The following is a 26,728-nucleotide window of genomic DNA, read 5'->3' as shown; positions in this document are numbered from 1 at the left end:
CTATAAGACTATGAGAAGAGACGTATGAAGAGGGAGGAGCTTCTCAATCAGGACACACCCACCGATGCTGTTAAATAATCATAATCCAACATTGATCAGGTTTACGAAACCTTAGACAAGTTCATGTGTGTCATCATGGACATCTAGATATCATGGCAGTTTGCGTGATTCATTCACTTTGAATTACTGCAGGGGGACACTTGTGCATTATCCTATTCACTGTTACCTAAAAAGAGTTCAAATTTTGTTTTCCTGACATTATGCATGAAAGGTTTGAGGTAAAAATGTTACGTTTAGCCGAATTTTGCTTTGCTGGACTGAAATGCATGAATGCGGGATTAATTCTGCTAGTAACTTTGTATTAGCACCTAATGTACTATTGCTCTTTTATGATATATCACTTATTGCTCCGCAAACTTTTGTATGTCGCTTTGGATAAAAGCATCTGCTAAATGACTAAATGTAAATGCATCTAAATGAAACTGACAGTTAAAACTAAAACGCACTGAGAACAGATTTTGTCATTTATTGTTATCAAGCACACTGTTATCTGTGTGTCACACAGTCTGAATCTGAAGAGAATTGCAAAGTGTGATGGGCTGAAAAACCACAGATTTACATGCTGAAGTAAATGAACTGCAGATGTTTCCTGTGTGCATCTACTAGAAGACAAATATCTCAAATATTATCAAACTGAATAAAAAGAATTCTGTAGCTCTGCAACAAAGTCTTTTGAACTGCTCTCATTAATTCACATTTCTATATAAAACTGAAATATGACTTCATTTAGAAAGACTTTAAAAGGGGGGGTGACACAGAGTTTCATGCATTCTGACTTCTTTACGCTGTTAAACGTGCTGTCTTCTCATGTTTGACGTATGATGTAGTATTTCTGTGCTCGATACACTCCCCCAGCGTTTGTAAAGATTCGGAAAGTGTTTTTTAACATTAAATTCCCTTAGCTAACAACTTTTCTTAGTCCCTTATTGGACAATTCTCCCAGAAAAGCACGTTCGTGTGTCAACCTGGGAGAGCCAGATGGAAGAGCACGCCCATGCATCAACCAGGGAGAGAGGGAGAAGGAGCTGCGCACACGTCAACCAGCTGGAGCAAGAGAAAGAGAGCACTGCGTTCCTGAAGTTCATCTGTGTTTGTTTGCTCACTGCATTTGGGTGATGAATGTTGTATAAACGGTGGATGTAACGCAGGATTTGGAGATGGTCTGAAACGGATAGATGGCGCGGTCCCAGTGCTAAAAGATGCCGGACATGAACTGCACATGCTATGTGAACCTGAGTCATAGTGTTTTGTTGACAATCGGCACATCATGCATAATGTACACAACACGCATTTATAGTGAATCAACAGTTAAGAAGGGATAATGTGATGATGTATTGTGTGCTCGTGCTTTAGTTCCGCCCCCTTCAGGAGCTAGACTGAAGGAAATAATGGTACAGCTGTATCTGTCTTTTATTAATGTGCTCAAACTAAAAACACTTTGAAGATTCGAAGTATGCAATACTACTGTAGGTACTCAAGATTAATATGAGATTGGCAGAAACTGTGTGTGTTTGTCACATAATTTAAGACGTGTTAACAAGTCTAAAACATTCTGAAAGAGATTAGTTTACAGCATATGAGGCATAAGATATGACTGTGTGTATATGGTCCCTTTTATTAGCATGGAATGATTTAATAGACTGCAGAACTGTCATCACGGGTCATGAAAATACTTCTCATTTTTTAGTCAAATTTGTATTTCGTGTACAGTTTTAAATAGCTTATTAAGCTTTTAAGCTACTTTCTTACAAAGGGAGAATGTTTTCGCTCCTCTCTTCTCAATTTATAAATGGTACGCTTTTTAAGACGTCTTAAATGTTGGTTTTGGACTTTATAGCTGATGTGAAACAATATTTGTTAGCAAAGTCTGGTCACACCATGTCACCGTCAGTATAAATTACGTTATTATATTACATGGACATGTTTAGGCAGACTTTTATGTTATTTTGATGTCTATTTGTTGCTAAGACTATACTGTTTAATGTTTCATTGACTTTGCAGGTGGCATGAAAGGTAAAAAAACATTTACATTTATGAAGTATAGTGCTGTAGAAGGGTTTGTGCATCAGCGCATGTTGTGTTATGTTGCGTGCATGGTTTTGTGGGCCGCTCCTGCCGAAGAAGTCCTGCACCACGTTTTCCTCCCAGTCTGCCCCTGCACCGTCTTCACTGGATGAAAGCAGAATATTCACAACAGGAGGAGAAACACCTGAATCTACAACATATGTAGATCCTACATGACATTTTCAAATCATTCAATATCAGGATGCCTAGTGAATATATGAACTGTACAGTAATATTCAAATGCTTATAAAATAAAAATACAATAAATCAATGACTTAACAGTCACAAAGCAGTTTTGTTCCTTGCTTTAATACTCTCTGACATTACATGACTCTGTGAATATTGCATTCTGATTGGGTACCTGTGTTTGACAGTCAGATATTGTTGTTTATAGCATTATTGTAAAACGGATGTCCTTGATTGAATCATGTCTCTTTGTGTTCATTCATTTATTAAATAAGCTGGTTGGCTGGTTACTGGTACATTAAACCTTACATGTGTGTCATTCTGTGAATAGAGATAATGATCTTCTGTTATAATGTCATTTCTCCATTTATGTTGTTATAATGACTCAGAATTCCCTGTTTCCTCTCAACAGACTGACTTTGTGTCTTTATTCAACATCATTTACATGAAGTGAAATTATGGGGTGTGAAGCAGGTGTATCCTGAGTGAAAGACTTCAACAGATGTTGTGATTTGTGCCCTGAACAAAACTGTTCTCTGCAGGGCCGCATGAACACACAGGCTTACATGGGCTGTAAAACAACAAACTTGAACATGTCATGAGAAAACAAATCTATTGTCATTGATGTTTATACACCATTTTAAACAGCTTATTCAGAACGTCTTTACTTGAAACACTGACACTGTGGGTGGCCCATGTTTTTACTGGTTTCAAATGAAGTTACCAATGTCAGCACCCAGTTATTGCTTGTGTCTCTGCAGCGTTTGCACAGACGTAGCGTTCGGCTTCTTCTGAACTTATGCCAAATATTGCAGCTTCTGAATTAATTTATAGGTTTGTGTTTAAGAAGAATTATCCAACAAAAGATGCTCTGTATGTTTTTAGACCTCAAATACTGCAAAGCAAACACGTTTCTAATTTAAACAACACATTACTAATGTTTGTACATGTATTTTGTCCTTCGACTCTCTCATGTTTTTATTACACGGCTGTATGTCAGAATATGTGCTTATGTGTAGTTTATGCATTAATGTTTGTGCATATTTTATCTGCAGACCTGTCGTTTTGGAGTTTTTTGTTAATGGCATTTATTCCATTTCTACACATTTCATAGACAAAACATGTTTTTGTATCTCTTTTGTTTAAAGATGTTACAGGATACATATTAACATCAATTTATTAGATTTTAAAACAAAAGCTAAAGACAAAAAACAACATACAGAACATCTGTAACTCATTAATATCTTTAAATAAAACAATATAAATAACCTCTCTTACAAACTGAAATAATTTCATTCACATTTTTAATTGTGATTGAAATAATTAATAATAATAATTAATTAAGTTTTTAGTTTCATATTTTTATTATATAAATATAAAATAAAAGTATAAACTTACTTACCGATCAAATTCAGATTTATTTCATCAGGGAACATGTGATATCTTCACATCACAGAGACACTGAACTGAAACTTAATGAAGCACTTTCAGTAATTAAAACAGTATATTGAAAAATATCTTCAAGAAGTTTGCAAATGCTGCTGTTTTCATTTGCTGTCTAATATCAAACTCATCTTAAAGAATGATATCAACACCATCTCATGTATGGACCACTAAATTACACTAATAATATGTAAATAAATAACTGTAATGAGCTGAAAATAAAATAAAAACAAATGTTATATTTTTAAGATTGTCACTTATGTGCTAATATCTTTGTTTCTGATTTTCTTAAGCAGAAGTGACTGTGAGGAGGTTTTTGTCATGATGTGAATCACTGTGATACGTTCTCTTTAGCAGAGTCGTCCCATGTCAGACAGTAATACACTCCTGAATCTCTCACATCCACATTATTGATGATCAAACTATAATCTGACTGAGATGAATGTGTTGATGTGAATTTAGGAGCAGAGAAACCAGATCCATAGGTAGGAGAACTCCAGTCATGATAAGAGTATAACACAAACTGAGGAACTCCTCCTGAAGTCTGTTTATACCATATAGCAGGTGAATCAGTAACTGATCCCAGATTACAGCTCATTGTGACTTTTTCTCCTTTATTCACTGTGTGTTCTGGAGGAACCTGGTTCACTACAGTCGCTCCACTCACACCTGCAGAATAAAAACAACCTTTACATCAGATTGTGTTTAAAACACTTTAAATCTGAGATGTGATGTGATAAAAACTTACAGCTCAGAAGAGTGAAGAAAGTGCAGAATAATCTGATCATCTTGTGATTTGATCTGTGTGATGTGTAAAGATGAGCAGATGTTGAAGAATGAAGCTGAAATGATCCGACAGAAATTTAACTTGAAGACAGTAAAGAGATCTGGGAGGGAGGAGCTAAACACACAAAACCCTTTAAGACCTGCGCACATCATCACAACGTACTGCACACACACACACACACACACACACACACACACGCACGCACGCACGCACACACACACACAAGTTTCAGTTTATGGTGAAATGTATAAATACAGCTAATTCAATTGGATTTGGTCTTTATTTTCTATGACATATAAAGATACTACAGCCAAAAAAAAACATCTACATTTCACGATTTTGTCAGAAACTGGGCTACCATGTAAAAATAGGGATGGTGAGGGTCTTTTTTTTAAGAATGTGAATACTAAAGACAACAACTTTTTAAGAAAAGGCGATGTCAAGACACTCAAGATGACAGTGTAGAGATGAGCCGTGATCATGATAATGACAGTGAATGTGTGGATGTTCATAAAGTAGCCGATGGTACTGAGTATGTTTCAGTAGGTACTGAAAATGAGTCTTAGGAGCTGTTCAGCTGCAGAAAATAAGCATTTCTAGATGTATTGTGATCATTCTAGTTTCAACAAAATCAATCCTCAGGAGTGACAAAGTCATCCGACAGCAATGTGAAGGACAGACAGCATGACAAGACACATGAAAACTATGATAAAAATCGAGGTCTTTATCTAGAAAAAATTAGTTTTGAACTTTTCACAGAACGAAACAAAAAGAATAATTTTACCTCAGTGCGAAGGTTAAGGAACATTTCGTAGAATTAACACTTTTTAACAGATTGTATGGGGCCAGTATAACATTACGTCTACAACTTGCTTCCACCGTAGGTGTTAAAACTCCACATACCGCCATTGGGGGTGGACTTACATGGGGGTACCACAGTGTTTCATGCATGACTGACTTCCTTACATTGTTAAACATGCTGTCATGCTTGACATGTTCGACTTGTCAAAAAATGAGTCGGACGTATGACGTCGTATATTTGTGCTCGATACACTCCCCCTGCGCTCCTATAGGTCTGGAAAGTTTTTTCGAACATTAAATTACCTTACGTAACAACTTTTCTTAAGATGCCGGATATGAACCGCACGCGGTAAGTGTAACTAAGTCACATGTCTGTGTTTTGTTGGTAATCGTCGTCTACATACATAATGTAAACAACACAAAACTTAGTGAATCAACAGTTATGAAGGGATAATGTGATGATGTATTGTGTGCTCGTGCTGTGCTCTATACGTGTTCAGGGCTCGCCTGTATTCAGAAATAATCGTACAACTGTATCGGTCTTTTATAATTGAGATTAAAATAAAGACTCTTCAAAGATATGAAGCATGTAGTACTCAATAGGTACTCAAGATAAATCTCAAGATTAATATGAGATTGGCAGAAACTTTGTGTGTTATGTCCATTTTAAACATTTAAAAGTGCTAGATAGGAAAACATGACTGATGTCTTGAAACCATCATAGAAAATAGCAGACAAACAGGCGTTTGTGATGTTGGAACCAGATGTGAAGTGAAAGGCAATGCTAACAAAACAAAAGCAAATCCATTTATGTGTATAATCATGACATGATGCTTTAATATTAACTTTTTTAATGTCACTGTTCCACCAGGAGAACACTTACAGGGCTACTCGACCTAAACCATTTCATCATGAAATACTCGCCCTCATGTACAGTAGTTTCTAATCTGTGTAATGTGTTTGTTCTGTTGTTGAACACAAAGAAAGATATTTAGAACAATGTTAGCAACTGATATTTCCGGGGTAGTCAAAAATGGTGATCAAATGTGCCCCAGAACTCTTTGTTTTCCAAAATTCTTCAAAATATCTTTTGTGTTTAGAAGAAAGAAAAAATAGACAATAACTGCTTTGCTAGTCAATGGTGCCTCTGGAATGCACACACACATATATGTATATATATATATATATATATTGCACACACACACGTATATTTATATATAAAAACATAATTCGAGTTATTTTTTTGCTCAGCAATAAATTTGCAAATTTATTCTTTCATTAAAAAATTAGGTGTGTGTTCCGAAGTATAATTTACAACCATTTTTTGGAGAGCAGTTTTCCCTGCTTTTAAACATATTTCATATTTTTATGGTATCATCATAAGGTTTATCCTGCTGTATTAAAGCAGAAGTGACTGTGAGCGGTAAGGAGGTTTTTGTCATGATGTGAATCACTGTGATACGTCCTCCTTAGCAGTGTCGTCCCATGTGTTACAGTAATACACTGCTGAATCTCTCACATCCACATTATTGATGATCAGTTGATAGTCGATATCTGACTGAGCTTTAGATGTGAAATGGTCTGATGAAAAACTGTCTCCATAGCTGTTAGGAGAGTTATGAGAATGATGGTAACTTAAGACAAACTGAGGCGCTGCATTCGGAAGCTGTTTATACCAAGAAACATATTTCGTCTCATCCTTTGCTATATTACAGTCCATAGTCACAGAATTTCCTTTTTCTTTTGTCACTTCTGAGGGTTTTTGTGTCAGAACTTTTACAGAAGAGACACCTGTAATAACAAATGAGAAAAAATAAACGTTAATTTCATGCCTAGACATCAATATGTGAAAAGAGAAATGTTTAACTTACATGAAAGAAAAGTGATGAGAATGAAGGATTTTGCGAGCATGTTGTCTGTGTGTGGAGCAGTTTGAGTTTAGTGAAGACAACGAGTCTCTCAAATAAAGAATTAGAGGAAGAGAAACTGTGAGAGAAGGAAGTTCATTAAGATTCAGCCAATCATCTTCTCTCTGATAGTATCTGTGTAACCGCTGCATTCTGACCCTGTGTTATTTGAGGGGCAGATATTGTCATGTTTATGAACAGCATTATAATGCTCATATTGAGAATTGTCTCAGAAAACTAATGTCTTTGCTTTGCTCTTTGTGTCCATTCATTTATGGAATAAGCTGGTTCATGTTCATTCATGTAATGCATAATACACTTATAGACTTGTTATATCCCTCATTTCAGACATGAAAATAATCATATGATCCAAACATTCATTCATGAAGTCAGTCAAACAAAATAAACATCAACGTAAAATAAAAATGATTAAAATGAAAATAAAAGATTGCAAGAATTTTTAAAATGTTAAATATTTTTGTTACAAATAATGTTTTAAAAATTTACATTTAGTCATTTAGCAGACGCTTTTATCCAAAGCGACTTACAAAGAGTTCGGGGAGCAATAAGCGATATGTCATAAAGGAGCATTAGGTGCTAATACAAAGTTATTAGTTTCAACAAAAGCTAGACCACTACCTGTTGAGAGAAGAGAGAGGGTTTTTTTTCAATTGTCTGTGAAGTATTCGCCGAAGAGATGTGTTTTAAGTTTTTTGAAGGTTGTGAGAGATGTGGTTGACCGGACTGAGTTAGGAAGAATCTTCCACCATGATGTTGTGAAGGAGAATGATCGGGAAAGGGATTTAGTGCCCTTATGAGAAGGCATTACAAGGCGCCGCTGGTTTGCTGAACGCAGAATTCTTGATGGGGTGTAGAAGTGTACTAGGGTGTGAAAGTATGCCGGTGCCGATCCAGTGACAGTCCTGTATGCAAACATCAGTGACTTGAATCTGATCCGGGCTTCAACCGGTAGCCAGTGGAGAGAGATGAAAAGGGGTGTCACATGAGCCCTTTTGGGCTTTTGGGAGACGAGGCCTGCTGCTGCGTTTTGAACCAGCTGAAGTGGTTTGATAGCCTTTCCAGGAAGAACAGCAAGGAGAGCATTGCAGAAGTCCAACCTTGAGATGATCAGGGCCTGGACAAGGAGTTGTGCCGCATGCTCAGTGAGGTAGGGTCTGACCTTGCGAATGTTAAATAAGGCAAATCGGCATGATCGCGTTGTCTTTGCAATGTGATCATTGAAGGACAGCTGTTCATCAAATATGACTCAGAGGTTCATGGCTGATTCGGAGGGAGTGATAGTCGAGTTGCCAAGCTGGATGGTGATGTCGTGTTTTACCGTGGGGTGTTCCGGAAACACGAGTAGTTCTGTCTTGGCCGGGTTCGGCTGCAGGTGATTCTCTTTCATCCAAGCTGAGATGTCATCTAGGCAGGCTGTTATGCGAGCTGTAGATCTGGGTGTCATCAGCATAACAGTGATACGAGAAGCTGTGTGCCCGTAAACATGATCCTATATTATAATATAATATCCCCTGAAAATACATCATAAATTATTTTATTCTTTCCACAATAGCTACAGTCAAAAACTATTACTTCTCCTCAAAATCAATTAGGACAAATTTCACAGTAAAGAGCATAATTTCATAATAATAGGATGAATGTCAGAATATTGGACAAAACGTATATATTTCACCACAATTTTGTTTTCATAAAGAATATATTGTACAAACACCGATCAAGAGACACTGAGCTGTGTGGTGTGCATTGATCTGAGCTGCCAGTAGTATGCAGTAGGCCTGATACTTTTTCCATCCGGTTACCGCCCAGAGTCTGTTGATTGGCGTTTGTGAAATATGCTTCATAATTATGAAAACAAAACTGTGGTGAAAGTCGGTCTTATTATTATGAAAAACATGCTTATGGAAAACATATAACTTATTGTGAAATTCATCCTACTTTATTAAAAAAATTCATTAAAAATGTATATTATGAAAAAGTTTTACCACCGTCCTCGTTTTTGACAGTAGCTCTTATGAATTTATTTTACAATTAATAACATTGTTTCAGGGGACATTACTAAATAAATGAATGCATTTATTAATGGTTAATTTTAGTGATGATTGCTTTGTGGAGCGTTAAATTAAAGAATTTTATAAGTGGTTCACTGAATTCATATTTAAATTATTTCATTTTCAGTACTTTGGTCCTCCATAAGTTTCCAGTTTCCTAAAACTGAAATGTTTCGTTCTGAGTAAAGAGCAAAACTTTATAATGTCATTTATATAATGACTCATAATTCCCTTTAATCTTAACAGACCGACTTTACTGAGTGAACACAGAGAATGAAGTGAAATTATGGGGTGTGAATCTTGATATTGACTGGTGGTTTGTGCTCTAAACAAAAATTTTCTCTGCATTAAATAAATAAAAAAATTGTGAATTCTTGATTTGTAAACTACTCTCTAAAATATCACAGATGTTTAACATTTACATTTATTCATTTGGCAGACACTTTTATCCAAAGCGACTTACAAGTAGTATTTTTTTTCAGTGGCACATTACTGCAGAGCAATCAGGGGTAAGGTGTCTTGCTCAAGGGCCCTTCAGTCATGACCTGCTGGCACTGAGATTTGAACCAGCAACCTTCTGATCACAAGCCCAACGCTCTAACCACTTTTCATTTGACTTTAAAAGTACAGATTTTCCAAAATGTACTCAAGTAAATACAACGATACAAGTGTATCGCGTCACTACCCACCTCTGCTGATCACTAAACTCTATAATCTGTAAACACTGTATTAGTTTATAAATACATCTATTATTGGAGGAATTATAACAAACAATGTTTCATTTTCTCTCAGATTGTCAATAATGTGCTCGTGTCTTTTCTTCTGTGTCTTAAGCAGAAGTGACCGTGAGCTGTGAGGAGGTTTTTGTCATGATGTGAATCACTGTGATACGTTCTCTTTAGCAGATCTGTCCCATGTCTGACAGTAATACACTCCTGAGTCTCTCACATCCACATTATTGATGATCAAACTATAATCTGATTTAGATGAATGTGTTGGTGTGAATTTAGCAGCAGAGAAACCAGATCCATAGTTAGGAGAACTCCAGCCATGATAAGAGCTCAACACAAACTGAGGAGCTCCTCCTGGAGTCTGTTTATACCATATAGCAGGTGAATCAGTAACTGATCCCAGATTACAGTTCATTGTGACTTTTTCTCCTTTATTCACTGTGTGTTCTGGAGGAACCTGGTTCACTACAGTCGCTCCACTCACACCTGCAGAATGAAAAGACAATTAATTAACTTCCATATGTTTCAGATCATATATGTGAAATCTTTCACGGCAGTCAAACGTGTCTTACAGGATAAAGTGATGATGGAAATGAAGATTATCAGCATGATGTCATGTGTGATGCGAGCAGGTTTGAGGTTGAAGGAGAACAGAGAAGAGCTATAAGACTATGAGAAGAGACATATGAAGAGGGAGGAGCTTCTCAATCAGGACACACCCACTGATGCTGCTAAATCATCATAATCCAACATTGATCAGGTTTACGAAACCTTAGACAACTTCATGTGTGTCATCATGGACATCTAGATATCGTGGCAGTTTGCGTGATTCATTCACTTTGAATTACTGCAGGAGGACACTTGTGCATTATCCTATTCACTGTTACCTAAAAAGAGTTCAAATTTTGTTTTTCTGACATTATGCATGAAGGGGCTGAGGTAAAAATGTTACATTTAGCCGAATTTTGCTTTGCTGGACAGAAATGCATGAATGCGTGATTAATTCTGCTCATCTAGTAACTTTGTATTAGCACCTAATGTATTATTGCTCTTTTATGATATATTACTTATTGCTCCCCAAACTTTTGTATGTCGCTTTGGATAAAAGCATCTGCTAAATGACTAAATGTAAATGCATCCAAATGAAACTGACAGTTAAAACTAAAACGCACTGAGAACAGATTTTGTCATTTATTGTTATCAAGCACACTGTTATCTGTGTGTCACACAGTCTGAATCTGAAGAGAAATACAAAGTGTGATGGGCTGAAAAACCACAGATTTACATGCTGAAGTAAATGAACTGCAGATGTTTTCTGTGTGCATCTGCTAGAAGACAAATATCTCAAATATTATCAAACTGAATAAAAATAATTCTGTAGCTCTGCAACAAAGTCTTTTGAACTGCTCTCATTAATTCACATTTCTATATAAAACTGAAATATGACTTCATTTAGAAAGACTTTTAAAGGGGGGGTGACACAGAGTTTCATGCATTCTGACTTCTTTACGCTGTTAAACGTGCTGTCTTCTCATGTTTGACGTATGACGTAGTATTTCTGTGCTTGATACACTCCCCCAGCGTTTGTAAAGGTTTGGAAAGTGTTTTTTAACATTAAATTACCTTAGCTAACAACTTTTCTTAGTCCGTTATTGGACAAATTTATAAATCGTACGCTTATTAAATATTGGTTTTTGTCTTTATAGCTGATGTGAAACAATATTTGTTAGCAAAGTCTGGTCACACTGTGTCACCGTCAGTATAAATTACGTTATTATATTACATGGACATGTTTAGGCAGACTTTTATGTTATTTTGATTTCTATTTGTTGCTAAGACTATACTGGCCCTTACTGTTTAATGTTTCATTGACTTTGCAAGGTGGCATGAAAGGTAAAAAAACATTTACATTCATGAAGTATAATGCTGTAGAAGGGTTTGTGCATCAGCGCATGTTGTGTTATGTTGTGTGCATGGTTTTGTGGGCCGCTCCTGTCGAAGAAGTTCTGCACCACGTTTTCCTCCCAGTCCGCCCCTGCACCGTCTTCACTGGATGAAGGCAGAATATTCACAACAGGAGGAGAAACACCTGAATCTACAACATATGTAGATCCTACATGACAGTTTCAAATCATTCAATATCAGGATGCCTAGTGAATTTAAATGAACTGTACAGTAATATTCTAATGCTTATAAAATAAAAATACAATAAATCAATGACTTAACAGTCACAAAGCAGTTTTGTTCCTTGCTTTAATACTCTCTGACATTACATGAGTGTGTGAATATTGCATTCTGATTGGGTACCTGTGTTTGACAGTCAGATATTGTTGTTTATAGCATTATTGTATAATGCAAATGAAAACGGATGTCCTTGATTGAAACATGTCTCTTTGTGTTCAATAATTTATTAAATAAGCTGGTTGGCTGGTTACTGGTACATTAAACCTTACATGTGTGTCATTCTGTGAAGAGAGATAATGATCTTCGTTATAATGTCATTTCTCCATTTATGTTGTTATAATGACTCAGAATATAATGAAGTGAAATTATGGGGTGTGAAGCAGGTGTATCCTGAGTGAAAGACTTCAACAGATGTTGTGATTTGTGCCCTGAACAAAACTGTTCTCTGCAGGGCCGCATGAACACACAGGCTTACATGGGCTTTAAAACAACAAACTTGAACATGTCATGAGAAAACAAATCTATTGTCATTGATGTTTATACACCATTTTAAACAGCTTATTCAGAACGTCTTTACTTGAAACACTGACACTGTGGGTGGCCCATGTTTTTACTGGTTTCAAATGAAGTTACCAATGTCAGTACCCAGTTATAGCTTGTGTCTCTGCAGCGTTTGCACAGACGTAGCGGTCCGCTTCTTCTGAACTTATGCCAAATATTGCAGCTTCTGAATTAATTTATAGGTTTGTGTTTAAGAAGAGTTATCCAACAAAAGATGCTCTGTATGTTTTATACCTCAAATACTGCAAAGCAAACAAGTTTCTAATTTAAACAACACATCACTAATGGTTGTACATGTATTTTGTCCTTCGACTCTCTCATGTTTTTATTACACTGCTGTTTGTCAGAATATGTGCTTATGTGTAGTTTATGCATTAATGTTTGTGCATATTTTATCTGCAGACCTGTCGTTTTGGAGTTTTTTGTTAATGGCATTTATTCCATTTCTACACATTTCATAGACAAAACATGTTTTTGTATCTCTTTTGTTTAAAGATGTTACAGGATACATTTTACATCAATTTATTAGATTTTAAAACAAAAGCTAAAGACAAAAAACAACATACAGAACATCTGTCACTCATTAATATCTTTAAATAAAACAATATAAATAACCTCTCTTAAAAACTGAAATAATTTCATTCACATTTTTAATTGTGTTTGAAATAATTAATATGTAAGTTTTTAGTTTAATATTTTTATTATATAAATATTAAATAAAAATATGAATTTACTTACCGATCAAATTCAGATTTATTTCATCAGGGAACATGTGATATCTTCACCTCACAGAGACACTGAACTGAAACTTAATGAAGCACTTTCAGTAATAAAAACAGTATATTGAAAAATATCTTCAAGAAGTTTGCAAATGCTGCTGTTTTCATTTGCTGTCTAATATCAAACTCATCTTAAAGAACAATATCAACACCATCTCATGTATGGACCACTAAATTACACTAATGATATGTAAATAAATAACTGTAATGAGCTGAAAATAAAGTTAAACAATGTTATATTTTTAAGATTGTCACTTAAGTCCTAAAATCTTTGTTTCTGATTTTCTTAAGCAGAAGTGACTGTGAGGAGGTTTTTGTCATGATGTGAATCACTGTGATACGTTCTCTTTAGCAGATCTGTCCCATGTCAGACAGTAATACACTGCTGAATCTCTCACATCCACATTATTGATGATCAAACTATAATCTGACTGAGATGAATGTGTTGGTGTGAATTTAGGAGCAGAGAAACCAGATCCATAGGTAGGAGAACTCCAGCCATGATAAGAGTATAACACAAACTGAGGAACTCCTCCTGGTGTCTGTTTATACCATCTAGCAGGTGAATCAGTAACTGATCCCAGATTACAGTTCATTGTGACTTTTTCTCCTTTTTTCACTGTGTGTTCTGGAGGAACCTGGTTCACTACAGTCGCTCCACTCACACCTGCAGAATAAAAACAACCTTTACATCAGATTGTGTTTAAAACACTTTAAATCTGAGATGAGATGTGATGAAAACTTACAGCTCAGAAGAGTGAAGAAAGTGCAGAATAATCTGATCATCTTGTGATTTGATCTGTGTGACGTGTAAAGATGAGCAGATGTTGAAGAATGAAGCTGAAATGATCCGACAGAAACTTAACTTGAAGACAGTAAAGAGATCTGGGAGGGAGGAGCTAAAAACACAAAACCCTTTGAGACCATCACACATCATCACAACGTACTGCACAAACACACACAAACGCACACACACACACACACACGCACACACACACAAAAGCTTCAGTTTATGGTGAAATGTATAAATACAGCTAATTCAATTGGATTTGGTCTTTATTTTCTATGACATATAAAGATACTACAGCCAAAAAAAACATCTACATTTCACGATTTTGTCAGAAACTGGGCTACCATGTAAAAATAGGGATGGTGAGGGTCTTTTTTTTAAGAATGTGAATACTAAAGACAACAACTTTTTAAGAAAAGGTGTTTCAGAAACTCAAGTTGACAGTGTAGAGATGAGCCGTGATCATGATAATGACAGTGAATGTGTGGATGTTCATAAAGTAGCCGATGGTACTGAGTATGTTTCAGTACCTGTAAACGAGTCCTAGAAGCTGTTCAGCTGCAGAAAATAAGCATTTCTAGATGTATTGTGATCATTCTAATTTCAACAAAATCAATCCTCAGGAGTGACATAAAGTCATCCGACAGCAATGTGAAGAACAGACAGCATGACAAGACACATGAAAACTATGATAAAAATCGAGGTCTTTATCTAAAAAAATTAGTTTTGAACTTTTCACTTTTCACAGAACGAAACAAAAAGAATAATTTTACGTCAGTGTGAAGTGTTAAGGAACATTTCGTAGAATTGACACTTTTTAACAGATTGTATGGGGCCAGTATAACATTACGTCTACAACTTGCTTCCACCGTAGGTGTTAAAACTCCACATACCGCCATTGGGGGTGGACTTACATGGGGGTACCACAGTGTTTCATGCATGACTGACTTCTTTACATTGTTAAACATGCTGTCATGCTTGACATGTTCGACTTGTCAAAAAATGAGTCGGACGTATGACGTCGTATATTTGTGCTCGATACACTCCCCCTGCGCTCCTATAGGTCTGGAAAGTTTTTTCGAACATTAAATTACCTTACGTAACAACTTTTCTTAAGATGCCGGATATGAACCGCACGCGGTAAGTGTAACTAAGTCACATGTCTGTGTTTTGTTGGTAATCGTCGTCTACATACATAATGTAAACAACACAAAACTTAGTGAATCAACAGTTATGAAGGGATAATGTGATGATGTATTGTGTGCTCGTGCTGTGCTCTATACGTGTTCAGGGCTCGCCTGTATTCAGAAATAATCGTACAGCTGTAGCTGTCTTTTATAATTGAGATTAAACTAAAGACTCTTCAAAGATATGAAGCATGTAGTACTCAATAGGTCCTCAAGATAAATCTCAAGATTAATATGAGATTGGCAGAAACTTTGTGTATTATGTCCACTTTAAACATTTAAAAGTGCTAGATAGGAAAACATGACTGATGTCTTGAAACCATCATAGAAAATATCAAGTAAAACAGGCGTTTGTGATGTTGGAACCAGATGTGAAGTGAAAGGCAATGCTAACAAAACCAAAGCAAATCCATTTATGTGTATAATCATGACATGATGCTTTAATATTAACTTTTTTAATGTCACTGTTCCACCAGGAGAACACTTACAGGGCTACTCGACCTAAACCATTTCATCATGAAATACTCGCCCTCATGTACAGTAGTTTCTAATCTGTGTACTGTGTTTGTTCTGTTGTTGAACACAAAGAAAGATATTTAGAACAATGTTAGCAACTGATATTTCCGGGGTAGTCAAAAATGGTGATCAAATGTGCCCCAGAACTCTTTGTTTTCCAAAATTCTTCAAAATATCTTTTGTGTTTAGAAGAAAAAAAAAATAGACAATAACTGCTTTGCTAGTCAATGGTGCCTCTGGAATGCACACACACATATATGTATATATATATATATATATATATATATATATATATTGCACACACACACGTATATATATATATATAAAAACATAATTCGAGTTATTTTTTTGCTCAGCAATAAATTTGCAAATTTATTCTTTCATTAAAAAATTAGGTGTGTGTTCCGAAGTATAATTTACAACCATTTTTTGGAGAGCAGTTTTCCCTGCTTTTAAACATATTTCATATTTTTATGGTATCATCATAAGGTTTATCCTGCTGTATTAAAGCAGAAGTGACTGTGAGCGGTAAGGAGGTTTTTGTCATGATGTGAATCACTGTGATACGTCCTCCTTAGCAGTGTCGTCCCATGTGTTACAGTAATACACTGCTGAATCTCTCACATCCACATTATTGATGATCAGTTGATAGTCGATATCTGACTGAGCTTTAGATGTGAAATGGTCTGATGAAAAACTGTCTCCATAGCTGTTAGGAGAGCTTTGAGAATGATGGTATCTTAAGACAAACTGAGGCGCTGCATTCGGAAGCTGTTTATACCAATAAACATATTTCTTCTCATCCTTTGCTATATTACAGTCCATAGTCACAGAATTTCCTTTTTCTTTTGTCACTTCTGAGGGTTTTTGTGTCAGAACTTTTACAGAAGAGACACCTGTAATAACAAATGAGAAAAAATAAACGTTAATTTCATGCCTAGACATCAATATGTGAAAAGAGAAATGTGTAACTTACATGAAAGAAAAGTGATGAGAATGAAGGATTTTGCGAGCATGTTGTCTGTGTGTGGAGCAGTTTGAGTTTAGTGAAGACAACGAGTCTCTCAAATAAGGAATTAGAGGAAGAGAAACTGTGAGAGAAGGAAGTTCATTAAGATTCAGCCAATCATCTTCTCTCTGATATTATCTGTGTAACCGCTGCATTCTGACCCTGTGTTATTTGAGGGGCAGATATTGTCATGTTTATGAACAGCATTATAATGCTCATATTGAGAATTGTCTCAGAAAACTAATGTCTTTGCTTTGCTCTTTGTGTCCATTCATTTATGGAATAAGCTGGTTAATGTTCATTCATGTAATGCATAATACACTTATAGACTTGTTATATCCCTCATTTCAGACATGAAAATAATCATATGATCCAAACATTCATTCATGAAGTCAGTCAAACAAAATAAACATCAACGTAAAATAAAAATGATTAAAATGAAAATAAAAGATTGCAAGAATTTTTAAAATGTTAAATATTTTTGTTACAAATAATGTTTTAAAAATTTACATTTAGTCATTTAGCAGACGCTTTTATCCAAAGCGACTTACAAAGAGTTCCGGGAGCAATAAGCGATATGTCATAAAGGAGCATTAGGTGCTAATACAAAGTTATTAGTTTCAACAAAAGCTAGACCACTACCTGTTGAGAGAAGAGAGAGGGTTTTTTTTCAATTGTCTGTGAAGTATTCGCCGAAGAGATGTGTTTTAAGTTTTTTGAAGGTTGTGAGAGATGTGGTTGACCGGACTGAGTTAGGAAGAATCTTCCACCATGATGTTGTGAAGGAGAATGATCGGGAAAGGGATTTAGTGCCCTTATGAGAAGGCATTACAAGGCGCCGCTGGTTTGCTGAACGCAGAATTCTTGATGGGGTGTAGAAGTGTACTAGGGTGTGAAAGTATGCCGGTGCCGATCCAGTGACAGTCCTGTATGCAAACATCAGTGACTTGAATCTGATCCGGGCTTCAACCGGTAGCCAGTGGAGAGAGATGAAAAGGGGTGTCACATGAGCCCTTTTGGGCTTTTGGGAGACGAGGCCTGCTGCTGCGTTTTGAACCAGCTGAAGTGGTTTGATAGCCTTTCCAGGAAGAACAGCAAGGAGAGCATTGCAGAAGTCCAACCTTGAGATGATCAGGGCCTGGACAAGGAGTTGTGCCGCATGCTCAGTGAGGTAGGGTCTGACCTTGCGAATGTTAAATAAGGCAAATCGGCATGATCGCGTTGTCTTTGCAATGTGATCATTGAAGGACAGCTGTTCATCAAATATGACTCAGAGGTTCATGGCTGATTCGGAGGGAGTGATAGTCGAGTTGCCAAGCTGGATGGTGATGTCGTGTTTTACCGTGGGGTGTTCCGGAAACACGAGTAGTTCTGTCTTGGCCGGGTTCGGCTGCAGGTGATTCTCTTTCATCCAAGCTGAGATGTCATCTAGGCAGGCTGTTATGCGAGCTGTAGATCTGGGTGTCATCAGCATAACAGTGATACGAGAAGCTGTGTGCCCGTAAACATGATCCTATATTATAATATAATATCCCCTGAAAATACATCATAAATTGTTTTATTCTTTCCACAATAGCTACAGTCAAAAACTATTACTTCTCCTCAAAATCAATTAGGACAAATTTCACAGTAAAGAGCATAATTTCATAATAATAGGATGAATGTCAGAATATTGGACAAAACGTATATATTTCACCACAATTTTGTTTTCATAAAGTGGTTTCTGAGCTGTGTGGTGTGCATTGATCTGAGCTGCCAGTAGTATGCAGTAGGCCCGATACTTTTTCCATCCGGTTACCGCCCAGAGTCTGTTGATTGGCGTTTGTGAAATATGCTTCATAATTATGAAAACAAAACTGTGGTGAAAGTCGGTCTTATTATTATGAAAAACATGCTTATGGAAAACATATAACTTATTGTGAAATTCATCCTACTTTATTAAAAAAATTCATTAAAAATGTATATTATGAAAAAGTTTTACCACCGTCCTCGTTTTTGACAGTAGCTCTTATGAATTTATTTTACAATTAATAACATTGTTTCAGGGGACATTACTAAATAAATGAATGCATTTATTAATGGTTAATTTTAGTGATGATTGCTTTGTGGAGCGTTAAATTAAAGAATTTTATAAGTGGTTCACTGAATTCATATTTAAATTATTTCATTTTCAGTACTTTGGTCCTCCATAAGTTTCCAGTTTCCTAAAACTGAAATGTTTCGTTCTGAGTAAAGAGCAAAACTTTATAATGTCATTTATATAATGACTCATAATTCCCTTTAATCTTACTGTAACAGACCGACTTTACTGAGTGAACACAGAGAATGAAGTGAAATTATGGGGTGTGAATCTTGATATTGACTGGTGGTTTGTGCTCTAAACAAAAATTTTCTCTGCATTAAATAAATAAAAAAATTGTGAATTCTTGATTTGTAAACTACTCTCTAAAATATCACAGATGTTTAACATTTACATTTATTCATTTGGCAGACACTTTTATCCAAAGCGACTTACAAGTAGTATTTTTTTTCAGTGGCACATTACTGCAGAGCAATCAGGGGTAAGGTGTCTTGCTCAAGGGCCCTTCAGTCATGACCTGCTGGCACTGAGATTTGAACCAGCAACCTTCTTATCACAAGCCCAACGCTCTAACCACTTTTCATTTGACTTTAAAAGTACAGATTTTCCAAAATGTACTCAAGTAAATACAACGATACAAGTGTATCGCGTCACTACCCACCTCTGCTGATCACTAAACTCTATAATCTGTAAACACTGTATTAGTTTATAAATACATCTATTATTGGAGGAATTATAACAACAATGTTTCATTTTCTCTCAGATTGTCACTAATGTGCTCGTGTCTTTTCTTCTGTGTCTTAAGCAGAAGTGAGACTGTGAGCGGTGAGGAGGTTTTTGTCATGATGTGAATCACTGTGATACGTCCTCCTTAGCAGATCTGTCCCATGTCTGACAGTAATACACTCCTGAATCTCTCACATCCACATTATTGATGATCAAACTATAATCTGATTTAGATGAATGTGTTGGTGTGAATTTAGCAGCAGAGAAACCAGATCCATAGTAAGGAGAACTGTCATGATAAGATCTCAACACATGCTGAGGAGCTCCTCCTGGAGTCTGTTTATACCATAAAGCAGGTGAATCAGTAACTGATCCCAGATTACAGTTCATAGTGACTTTTTCTCCTTTTTTCACTGTGTGTTCTGGAGGAACCTGGTTCACTACAGTCGCTCCACTCACACCTGCAGAATAAAAAGACAATTAATTCACTTTCATATGTTTCTGATCATATATGTGAAATCTTTCACGGCAGTCATACGTGTCTTACAGGATAAAGTGATGATGGAAATGAAGATTATCAGCATGATGTCATGTGTGATGCGAGCAGGTTTGAGGTTGAAGGAGAACAGAGAAGAGCTATAAGACTATGAGAAGAGACGTATGAAGAGGGAGGAGCTTCTCAATCAGGACACACCCACCGATGCTGTTAAATCATCATAATCCAACATTGATCAGGTTTACGAAACCTTAGACAAGTTCATGTGTGTCATCATGGACATCTAGATATCATGGCAGTTTGCGTGATTCATTCACTTTGAATTACTGCAGGGGGACACTTGTGCATTATCCTATTCACTGTTACCTAAAAAGAGTTCAAATTTTGTTTTCCTGACATTATGCATGAAAGGGTTGAGGTAAAAAAAATTCATTTAGCCGAATTTTGCTTTGCTGGACTGAAATGCATGAATGCGGGATTAATTCTGCGCATCTAGTAACTTTGTATTAGCACCTAATGTACTATTGCTCTTTTATGATATATCACTTATTGCTCCTCAAACTTTTGTATGTCGCTTTGGATAAAAGCATCTGCTAAATGACTAAATGTAAATGCATCTAAATGAAACTGACAGTTAAAACTAAAACGCACTGAGAACAGATTTTGTCATTTATTGTTATCAAGCACACTGTTATCTGTGTGTCACACAGTCTGAATCTGAAGAGAATTGCAAAGTGTGATGGGCTGAAAAACCACAGATTTACATGCTGAAGTAAATGAACTGCAGATGTTTCCTGTGTGCATCTACTAGAAGACAAATATCTCAAATATTATCAAACTGAATAAAAAGAATTCTGTAGCTCTGCAACAAAGTCTTTTGAACTGCTCTCATTAATTCACATTTCTATATAAAACTGAAATATGACTTCAGTTAGAAAGACTTTAAAAGGGGGGGTGACACAGAGTTTCATGCATTCTGACTTCTTTACGCTGTTAAACGTGCTGTCTTCTCATGTTTGACGTATGATGTATTTCTGTGCTCGATACACTCCCCCAGCGTTTGTAAAGATTCGGAAAGTGTTTTTTAACATTAAATTCCCTTAGCTAACAACTTTTCTTAGTCCCTTATTGGACAATTCTCCCAGAAAAGCACGTTCGTGTGTCAACCTGGGAGAGCCAGATGGAAGAGCACGCCCATGCATCAACCAGGGAGAGAGGGAGAAGGAGCTGCGCACACGTCAACCAGCTGGAGCAAGAGAAAGAGAGCACTGCGTTCCTGAAGTTCATCTGTGTTTGTTTGCTCACTGCATTTGGGTGATGAATGTTATATAAACGGTGGATGTAACGCCGGATTTGGAGATGGTCTGAAACTGATAGATGGCGTGGTCCCAGCGCTAAAAGATGCCGGTCATGAACTGCACGTGCTATGTGAACCTGAGTCATAGTGTTTTGTTTGACAATCGGCACATCATGCATAATGTACACAACACGCATTTATAGTGAATCAACAGTTATGAAGGGATATGTGATGATGTATTGTGTGCTCGTGCTTTAGTTCCGGCCCCTTCAGGAGCTAGACTCGGAAATAATGGTACAGCTGTCTCTGTCTTTTATTAATGTGCTCAAACTAAAAACACATTGAAGATACGAAGTATGCAATACTACTGTAGGTACTCAAGATTAATATGAGATTGGCAGAAACTGTGTGTGTTTGTCACATAATTTAAGACGTGTTAACAAGTCTAAAACATTCTGAAAGAGATTAGTTTACAGCATATGAGGCATAAGATATGACTGTGTGTGTATGGTCCCTTTTATTAGCATGGAATGATTTAATAGACTGCAGAACTGTCATCACGGGTCATGAAAATACTTCTCATTTTTTAGTCAAATTTGTATTTCGTGTACAGTTTTAAATAGCTTATTAAGCTTTTTAGCTACTTTCTTACAAAGGGAGAATGTTTTCGCTCCTCTCTTCTCAATTTATAAATGGTACGCTTTTTAAGACGTCTTAAATGTTGGTTTTGGACTTTATAGCTGATGTGAAACAATATTTGTTAGCAAAGTCTGGTCACACCATGTCACCGTCAGTATAAATTACGTTATTATATTACATGGACATGTTTAGGCAGACTTTTATGTTATTTTGATTTCTATTTGTTGCTAAGACTATACTGGCCCTTACTGTTTAATGTTTCATTGACTTTGCAAGGTGGCATGAAAGGTAAAAAAACATTTACATTTATGAAGTATAGTGCTGTAGAAGGGTTTGTGCATCAGCGCATGTTGTGTTATGTTGCGTGCATGGTTTTGTGGGCCGCTCCTGCCGAAGAAGTTCTGCACCACGTTTTCCTCCCAGTCCGCCCCTGCACCGTCTTCACTAGATGAAGGCAGAATATTCACAACAGGAGGAGAAACACCTGAATCTACAACATATGTAGATCATACATGACATTTTCAAATCATTCAATATCAGGATGCCTAGTGAATTTATGAACTGTACAGTAATATTCCAATGCTTATAAAATAAAAATACAATAAATCAATGACTTAACAGTCGCAAGGCAGTTTTGTTCCTTGCTTTAATACTCTCTGACATTACATGACTCTGTGAATATTGCATTCTGATTGGGTACCTGTGTTTGACAGTCAGATATTGTTGTTTATAGCATTATTGTAAAACGGATGTCCTTGATTGAATCATGTCTCTTTGTGTTCATTCATTTATTAAATAAGCTGGTTGGCTGGTTACTGGTACATTAAACCTTACATGTGTGTCATTCTGTGAATAGAGATAATGATCTTCTGTTATAATGTCATTTCTCCATTTATGTTGTTATAATGACTCAGAATTCCCTGTTTCCTCTCAACAGACTGACTTTGTGTCTTTATTCAACATCATTTACATGAAGTGAAATTATGGGGTGTGAAGCAGGTGTATCCTGAGTGAAAGACTTCAACAGATGTTGTGATTTGTGCCCTGAACAAAACTGTTCTCTGCAGGGCCGCATGAACACACAGGCTTACATGGGCTTTAAAACAACAAACTTGAAGTCATGAGAAAACAAATCTGTTGTCATTGATGTTTATACACCATTTTAAACAGCTTATTCAGAACGTCTTTACTTGAAACACTGACACTGTGGGTGGCCCATGTTTTTACTGGTTTCAAGTTATGTCAGCACCCAGTTATCGCTTGTGTCTCTGCAGCGTTTGCACAGACGTAGCGTTCGGCTTCTTGTGAAATTGTGACGAAATGATGTTAAAAAATTTAAATTTTAATCTAAACTCTCACATAGGCTAGGGAACATGGGCCGGCCCTGTAAGGTACATTATAGTCCCCATGAAACGTCACATATGCCAAATATTGCAGCTTCTGAATTAATTTATAGGTTTGTGTTTAAGAAGAATTATCCAACAAAAGATGCTCTGTATGTTTTGTAGACCTCAAATACTGCAAAGCAAACACGTTTCTAATTTAAACAACACATTACTAATGTTTGTACATGTATTTTGTCCTTCGACTATCTCGTGTTTTTATTACACGGCTGTATGTCAGAATATGTGCTTATGTGTAGTTTATGCATTAATGTTTTTGTGCATATTTTATCTGCAGACCTGTCGTTTTGGAGGTTTTTTTATGGTATTTATTCCATTTCTACTCATTTCATAGACAAAACATGTTTTTGTATCTCTTTTGTTTAAAGATGTTACAGGATACATATTAACATCAATTTATTAGATTTTAAAACAAAAGCTAAAGACAAAAAACAACATACAGAACATCTGTAACTCATTGATATCTTTAAATAAAACAATATAAATAACCTCTCTTACAAACTGAAATAATTTCATTCACATTTTAATTGTGATTGAAATAATTAATAATAATAATTAATATGTAAGTTTTTAGTTTAATATTTTTATTATATAAATATTAAATAAAAGTATAAACTTACTTACCGATCAAATTCAGATTTATTTCATCAGGGAACATGTGATAGCTTCACCTCACAGAGACACTGAACTGAAACTTAATGAAGCACTTTCAGTAATAAAAACAGTATATTGAAAAATATCTTCAAGAAGTTTGCAAATGCTGCTGTTTTCATTTGCTGTCTAATATCAAACTCATCTTAAAGAACAATATCAACACCATCTCATGTATGGACCACTAAATTACACTAATAATATGTAAATAAAAAACTGTAATGAGCTGAAAATAAAGTAAAAACAAATGTTATATTTTTCAGATTGTCACTTAAGTCCTAAAATCTTTGTTTCTGATTTTCTTAAGCAGAAGTGACTGTGAGGAGGTTTTTGTCATGATGTGAATCACTGTGATACGTTCTCTTTAGCAGATCTGTCCCATGTCAGACAGTAATACACTGCTGAATCTCTCACATCCACATTATTGATGATCAAACTATAATCTGATTTAGATGAATGTGTTGGTGTGAATTTAGCAGCAGAGAAACCAGATCCATAGTTAGGAGAACTCCAGTCATGATAAAATCTCAACACAAACTGAGGAACTCCTCCTGGAGTCTGTTTATACCATGAAGCAGGTGAATCAGTAACTGATCCCAGATTACAGTTCATTGTGACTTTTTGTCCTTTATTCACTGTGTGTTCTGGAGGAACCTGGTTCACTACAGTCGCTCCACTCACACCTGCAGAATAAAAACAACCTTTACATCAGATTGTGTTTAAAACACTTTAAATCTGAGATGTGATGTGATGAAAACTTACAGCTCAGAAGAGTGAAGAAAGTGCAGAATAATCTGATCATTTTGTGATTTGATCTGTGTGATGTGTAAAGATGAGCAGATGTTGAAAAATGAAGCTGAAATGATCCGACAGAAACTTAACTTGAAGACAGTAAAGAGATCTGGGAGGGAGGAGCTTAACACACAAAACCCTTTAAGACCTGCGCACATCATCACAACGTACTGCACACACACACACACACACACACACACACACACAAGCTTCAGTTTATGCAAATGAATTATTTTCATTTCATACTGTAATCACGCATTGTAAATGGCATTATAATTTACAGAAGTATTCATCATTTCACAATACACTTATTTGCAGTTGCATCTGCTTCTTGCACGTGAATGTTTTGTGTATCACACATGTCTTCACTACAAGATTTCAGATGCTATTAGATTATTAATGATAATCTTAAATCTAAGTTTTGTGCAAGCACTGTCGAGCTTGTGCAGAGGCAGCAGCTTTTGCCAGAGTGGAACTGGAATCACCTGGTTAGTCCTGGTTTCCCTCTGAGGTTTTTTTCTCCTCCAATGGAGTTTTGGGAGTGTGTATGAATCTTTGTTTCTGTGTTTTCACCTTTTTTGTTTTGACTTGCATAACCTTTATGTTTTGCTTGGAGTTAATATGTTTCTTGTGCAGCTGCTTTGTAACATTGAAGATTGTAAAAAGCGCAGAATAAAAGTTGACTTGACTTGGAATGAAACATGTCAATGTATCAGATAAAAAAATAAACAATGCTTTCCCAAAGCTAAATTCTATTTTTTTAAATCAATCCATTTCTGTTTACCCAGAAGGCCTATCAAAATGCCCTTGCCCTATGAGGTCTGTCTCAAAATGAGAAATTAATAAAATAACGTTTAGTTTGACAGGGATTGGCTGGTATTTGCTCCTCCCATAAAACTCCTTTAAATAACCTCTTAGTCTCTTCTCGCTTTACTCTCTGATCATAACTGACCTCAACTGCAAACATGCTGATAGAACTCTACCTTCTCATCACTGCGTTGACACGTATGAACCTCCAGATGTCACCACAGAGATTTTCCTAAAGCTTGTGTTTCCGATCATTTTATCAAGTATTTCATTGTGTTTTTTCCAGGTGTCAGTGGTGTTATAGTGGTGACTCAGAATCCTGCAGTTCTCACAGTAAATAAAGGACAGACGGCCACACTGAACTGCAATCTGGACACGGTTACTGACAGTGCTGCACGGTGGTATAAACAGATCGCTGGAGCACCTCCACACTTCGTCTTATTTTTCTACCATCCAAACAGTTCTCCTACCTATGGATCTGGTTACTCTGCTCCTAAATTCACATCAACACATTCATCTAAATCAGATTACAGTTTGATCATCAATAATGTGGATGTGAGAGATTCAGCAGTGTATTACTGTCACACATGGGACAGCTCTGCAAAGGAGGACGTATCACAGTGATTCACATCATGACAGAAACCTCCCCACCGCTCAGTGACTTCTGCGTTTACACAACATTAGAAAAAAACAAGTTATTATAAATAGATGCAACATAAAAAATTTAGAAATACAAGTAACACTAACTAACATTAGTTAATGC

General features: G+C 36.2%; 2 protein-coding genes and 1 gene segment (V, D, J or C); 1 reads left to right on the top strand and 2 right to left on the bottom strand.

The window, feature by feature from the left end:
* Window positions 1–14,408, bottom strand: part of LOC306894217 (immunoglobulin lambda-1 light chain-like) — a 29,484-nt gene extending 15,076 nt beyond the window's left edge. Inside the window, exons 1-2 of one of the 2 annotated variants that reach the window (XM_079456575.1) lie at window positions 14,319–14,408; window positions 13,914–14,239 (exon numbers count right to left, since the gene is read on the bottom strand). In XM_079456575.1, the coding sequence (XP_079312701.1) occupies window positions 13,914–14,239; window positions 14,319–14,358 (366 nt within the window). In that variant the 5' untranslated portion in view covers window positions 14,359–14,408. Of the gene's footprint in view, window positions 1–6,803; window positions 7,133–7,212; window positions 7,297–13,913; window positions 14,240–14,318 lie in introns of those variants that run through there. The other variant, XM_079456574.1, reaches the window with a different exon arrangement.
* Window positions 14,409–16,468: 2,060 nt separating this feature from the next.
* LOC306894023 (uncharacterized protein) lies at window positions 16,469–26,125 on the bottom strand (the record flags this gene model as incomplete). Its single annotated transcript, XM_079456242.1, has 6 exons — window positions 16,469–16,961; window positions 17,042–17,086; window positions 24,340–24,380; window positions 24,716–25,049; window positions 25,129–25,222; window positions 26,111–26,125. 6 exons carry the CDS (start codon window positions 26,123–26,125, stop codon window positions 16,621–16,623), a joined length of 870 nt encoding a protein of 289 aa, XP_079312368.1. The 3' UTR covers window positions 16,469–16,620.
* On the top strand, window positions 26,124–26,589 carry LOC306894022 (immunoglobulin kappa variable 3D-20-like). The segment is given in 2 exons: window positions 26,124–26,163; window positions 26,252–26,589.
* Window positions 26,590–26,728: the final 139 nt, after the last annotated feature.

The sequence above is a fragment of the Barbatula barbatula genome (genome assembly GCF_947034865.1).
Source record: "Barbatula barbatula genome assembly, chromosome: 5".
In the NCBI taxonomy this organism is placed as follows: domain Eukaryota; kingdom Metazoa; phylum Chordata; class Actinopteri; order Cypriniformes; family Nemacheilidae; genus Barbatula; species Barbatula barbatula.
The sequence above is the reverse complement of the archived record's forward strand: the minus strand, read 5'-3'. Positions and strand labels throughout refer to the sequence as shown.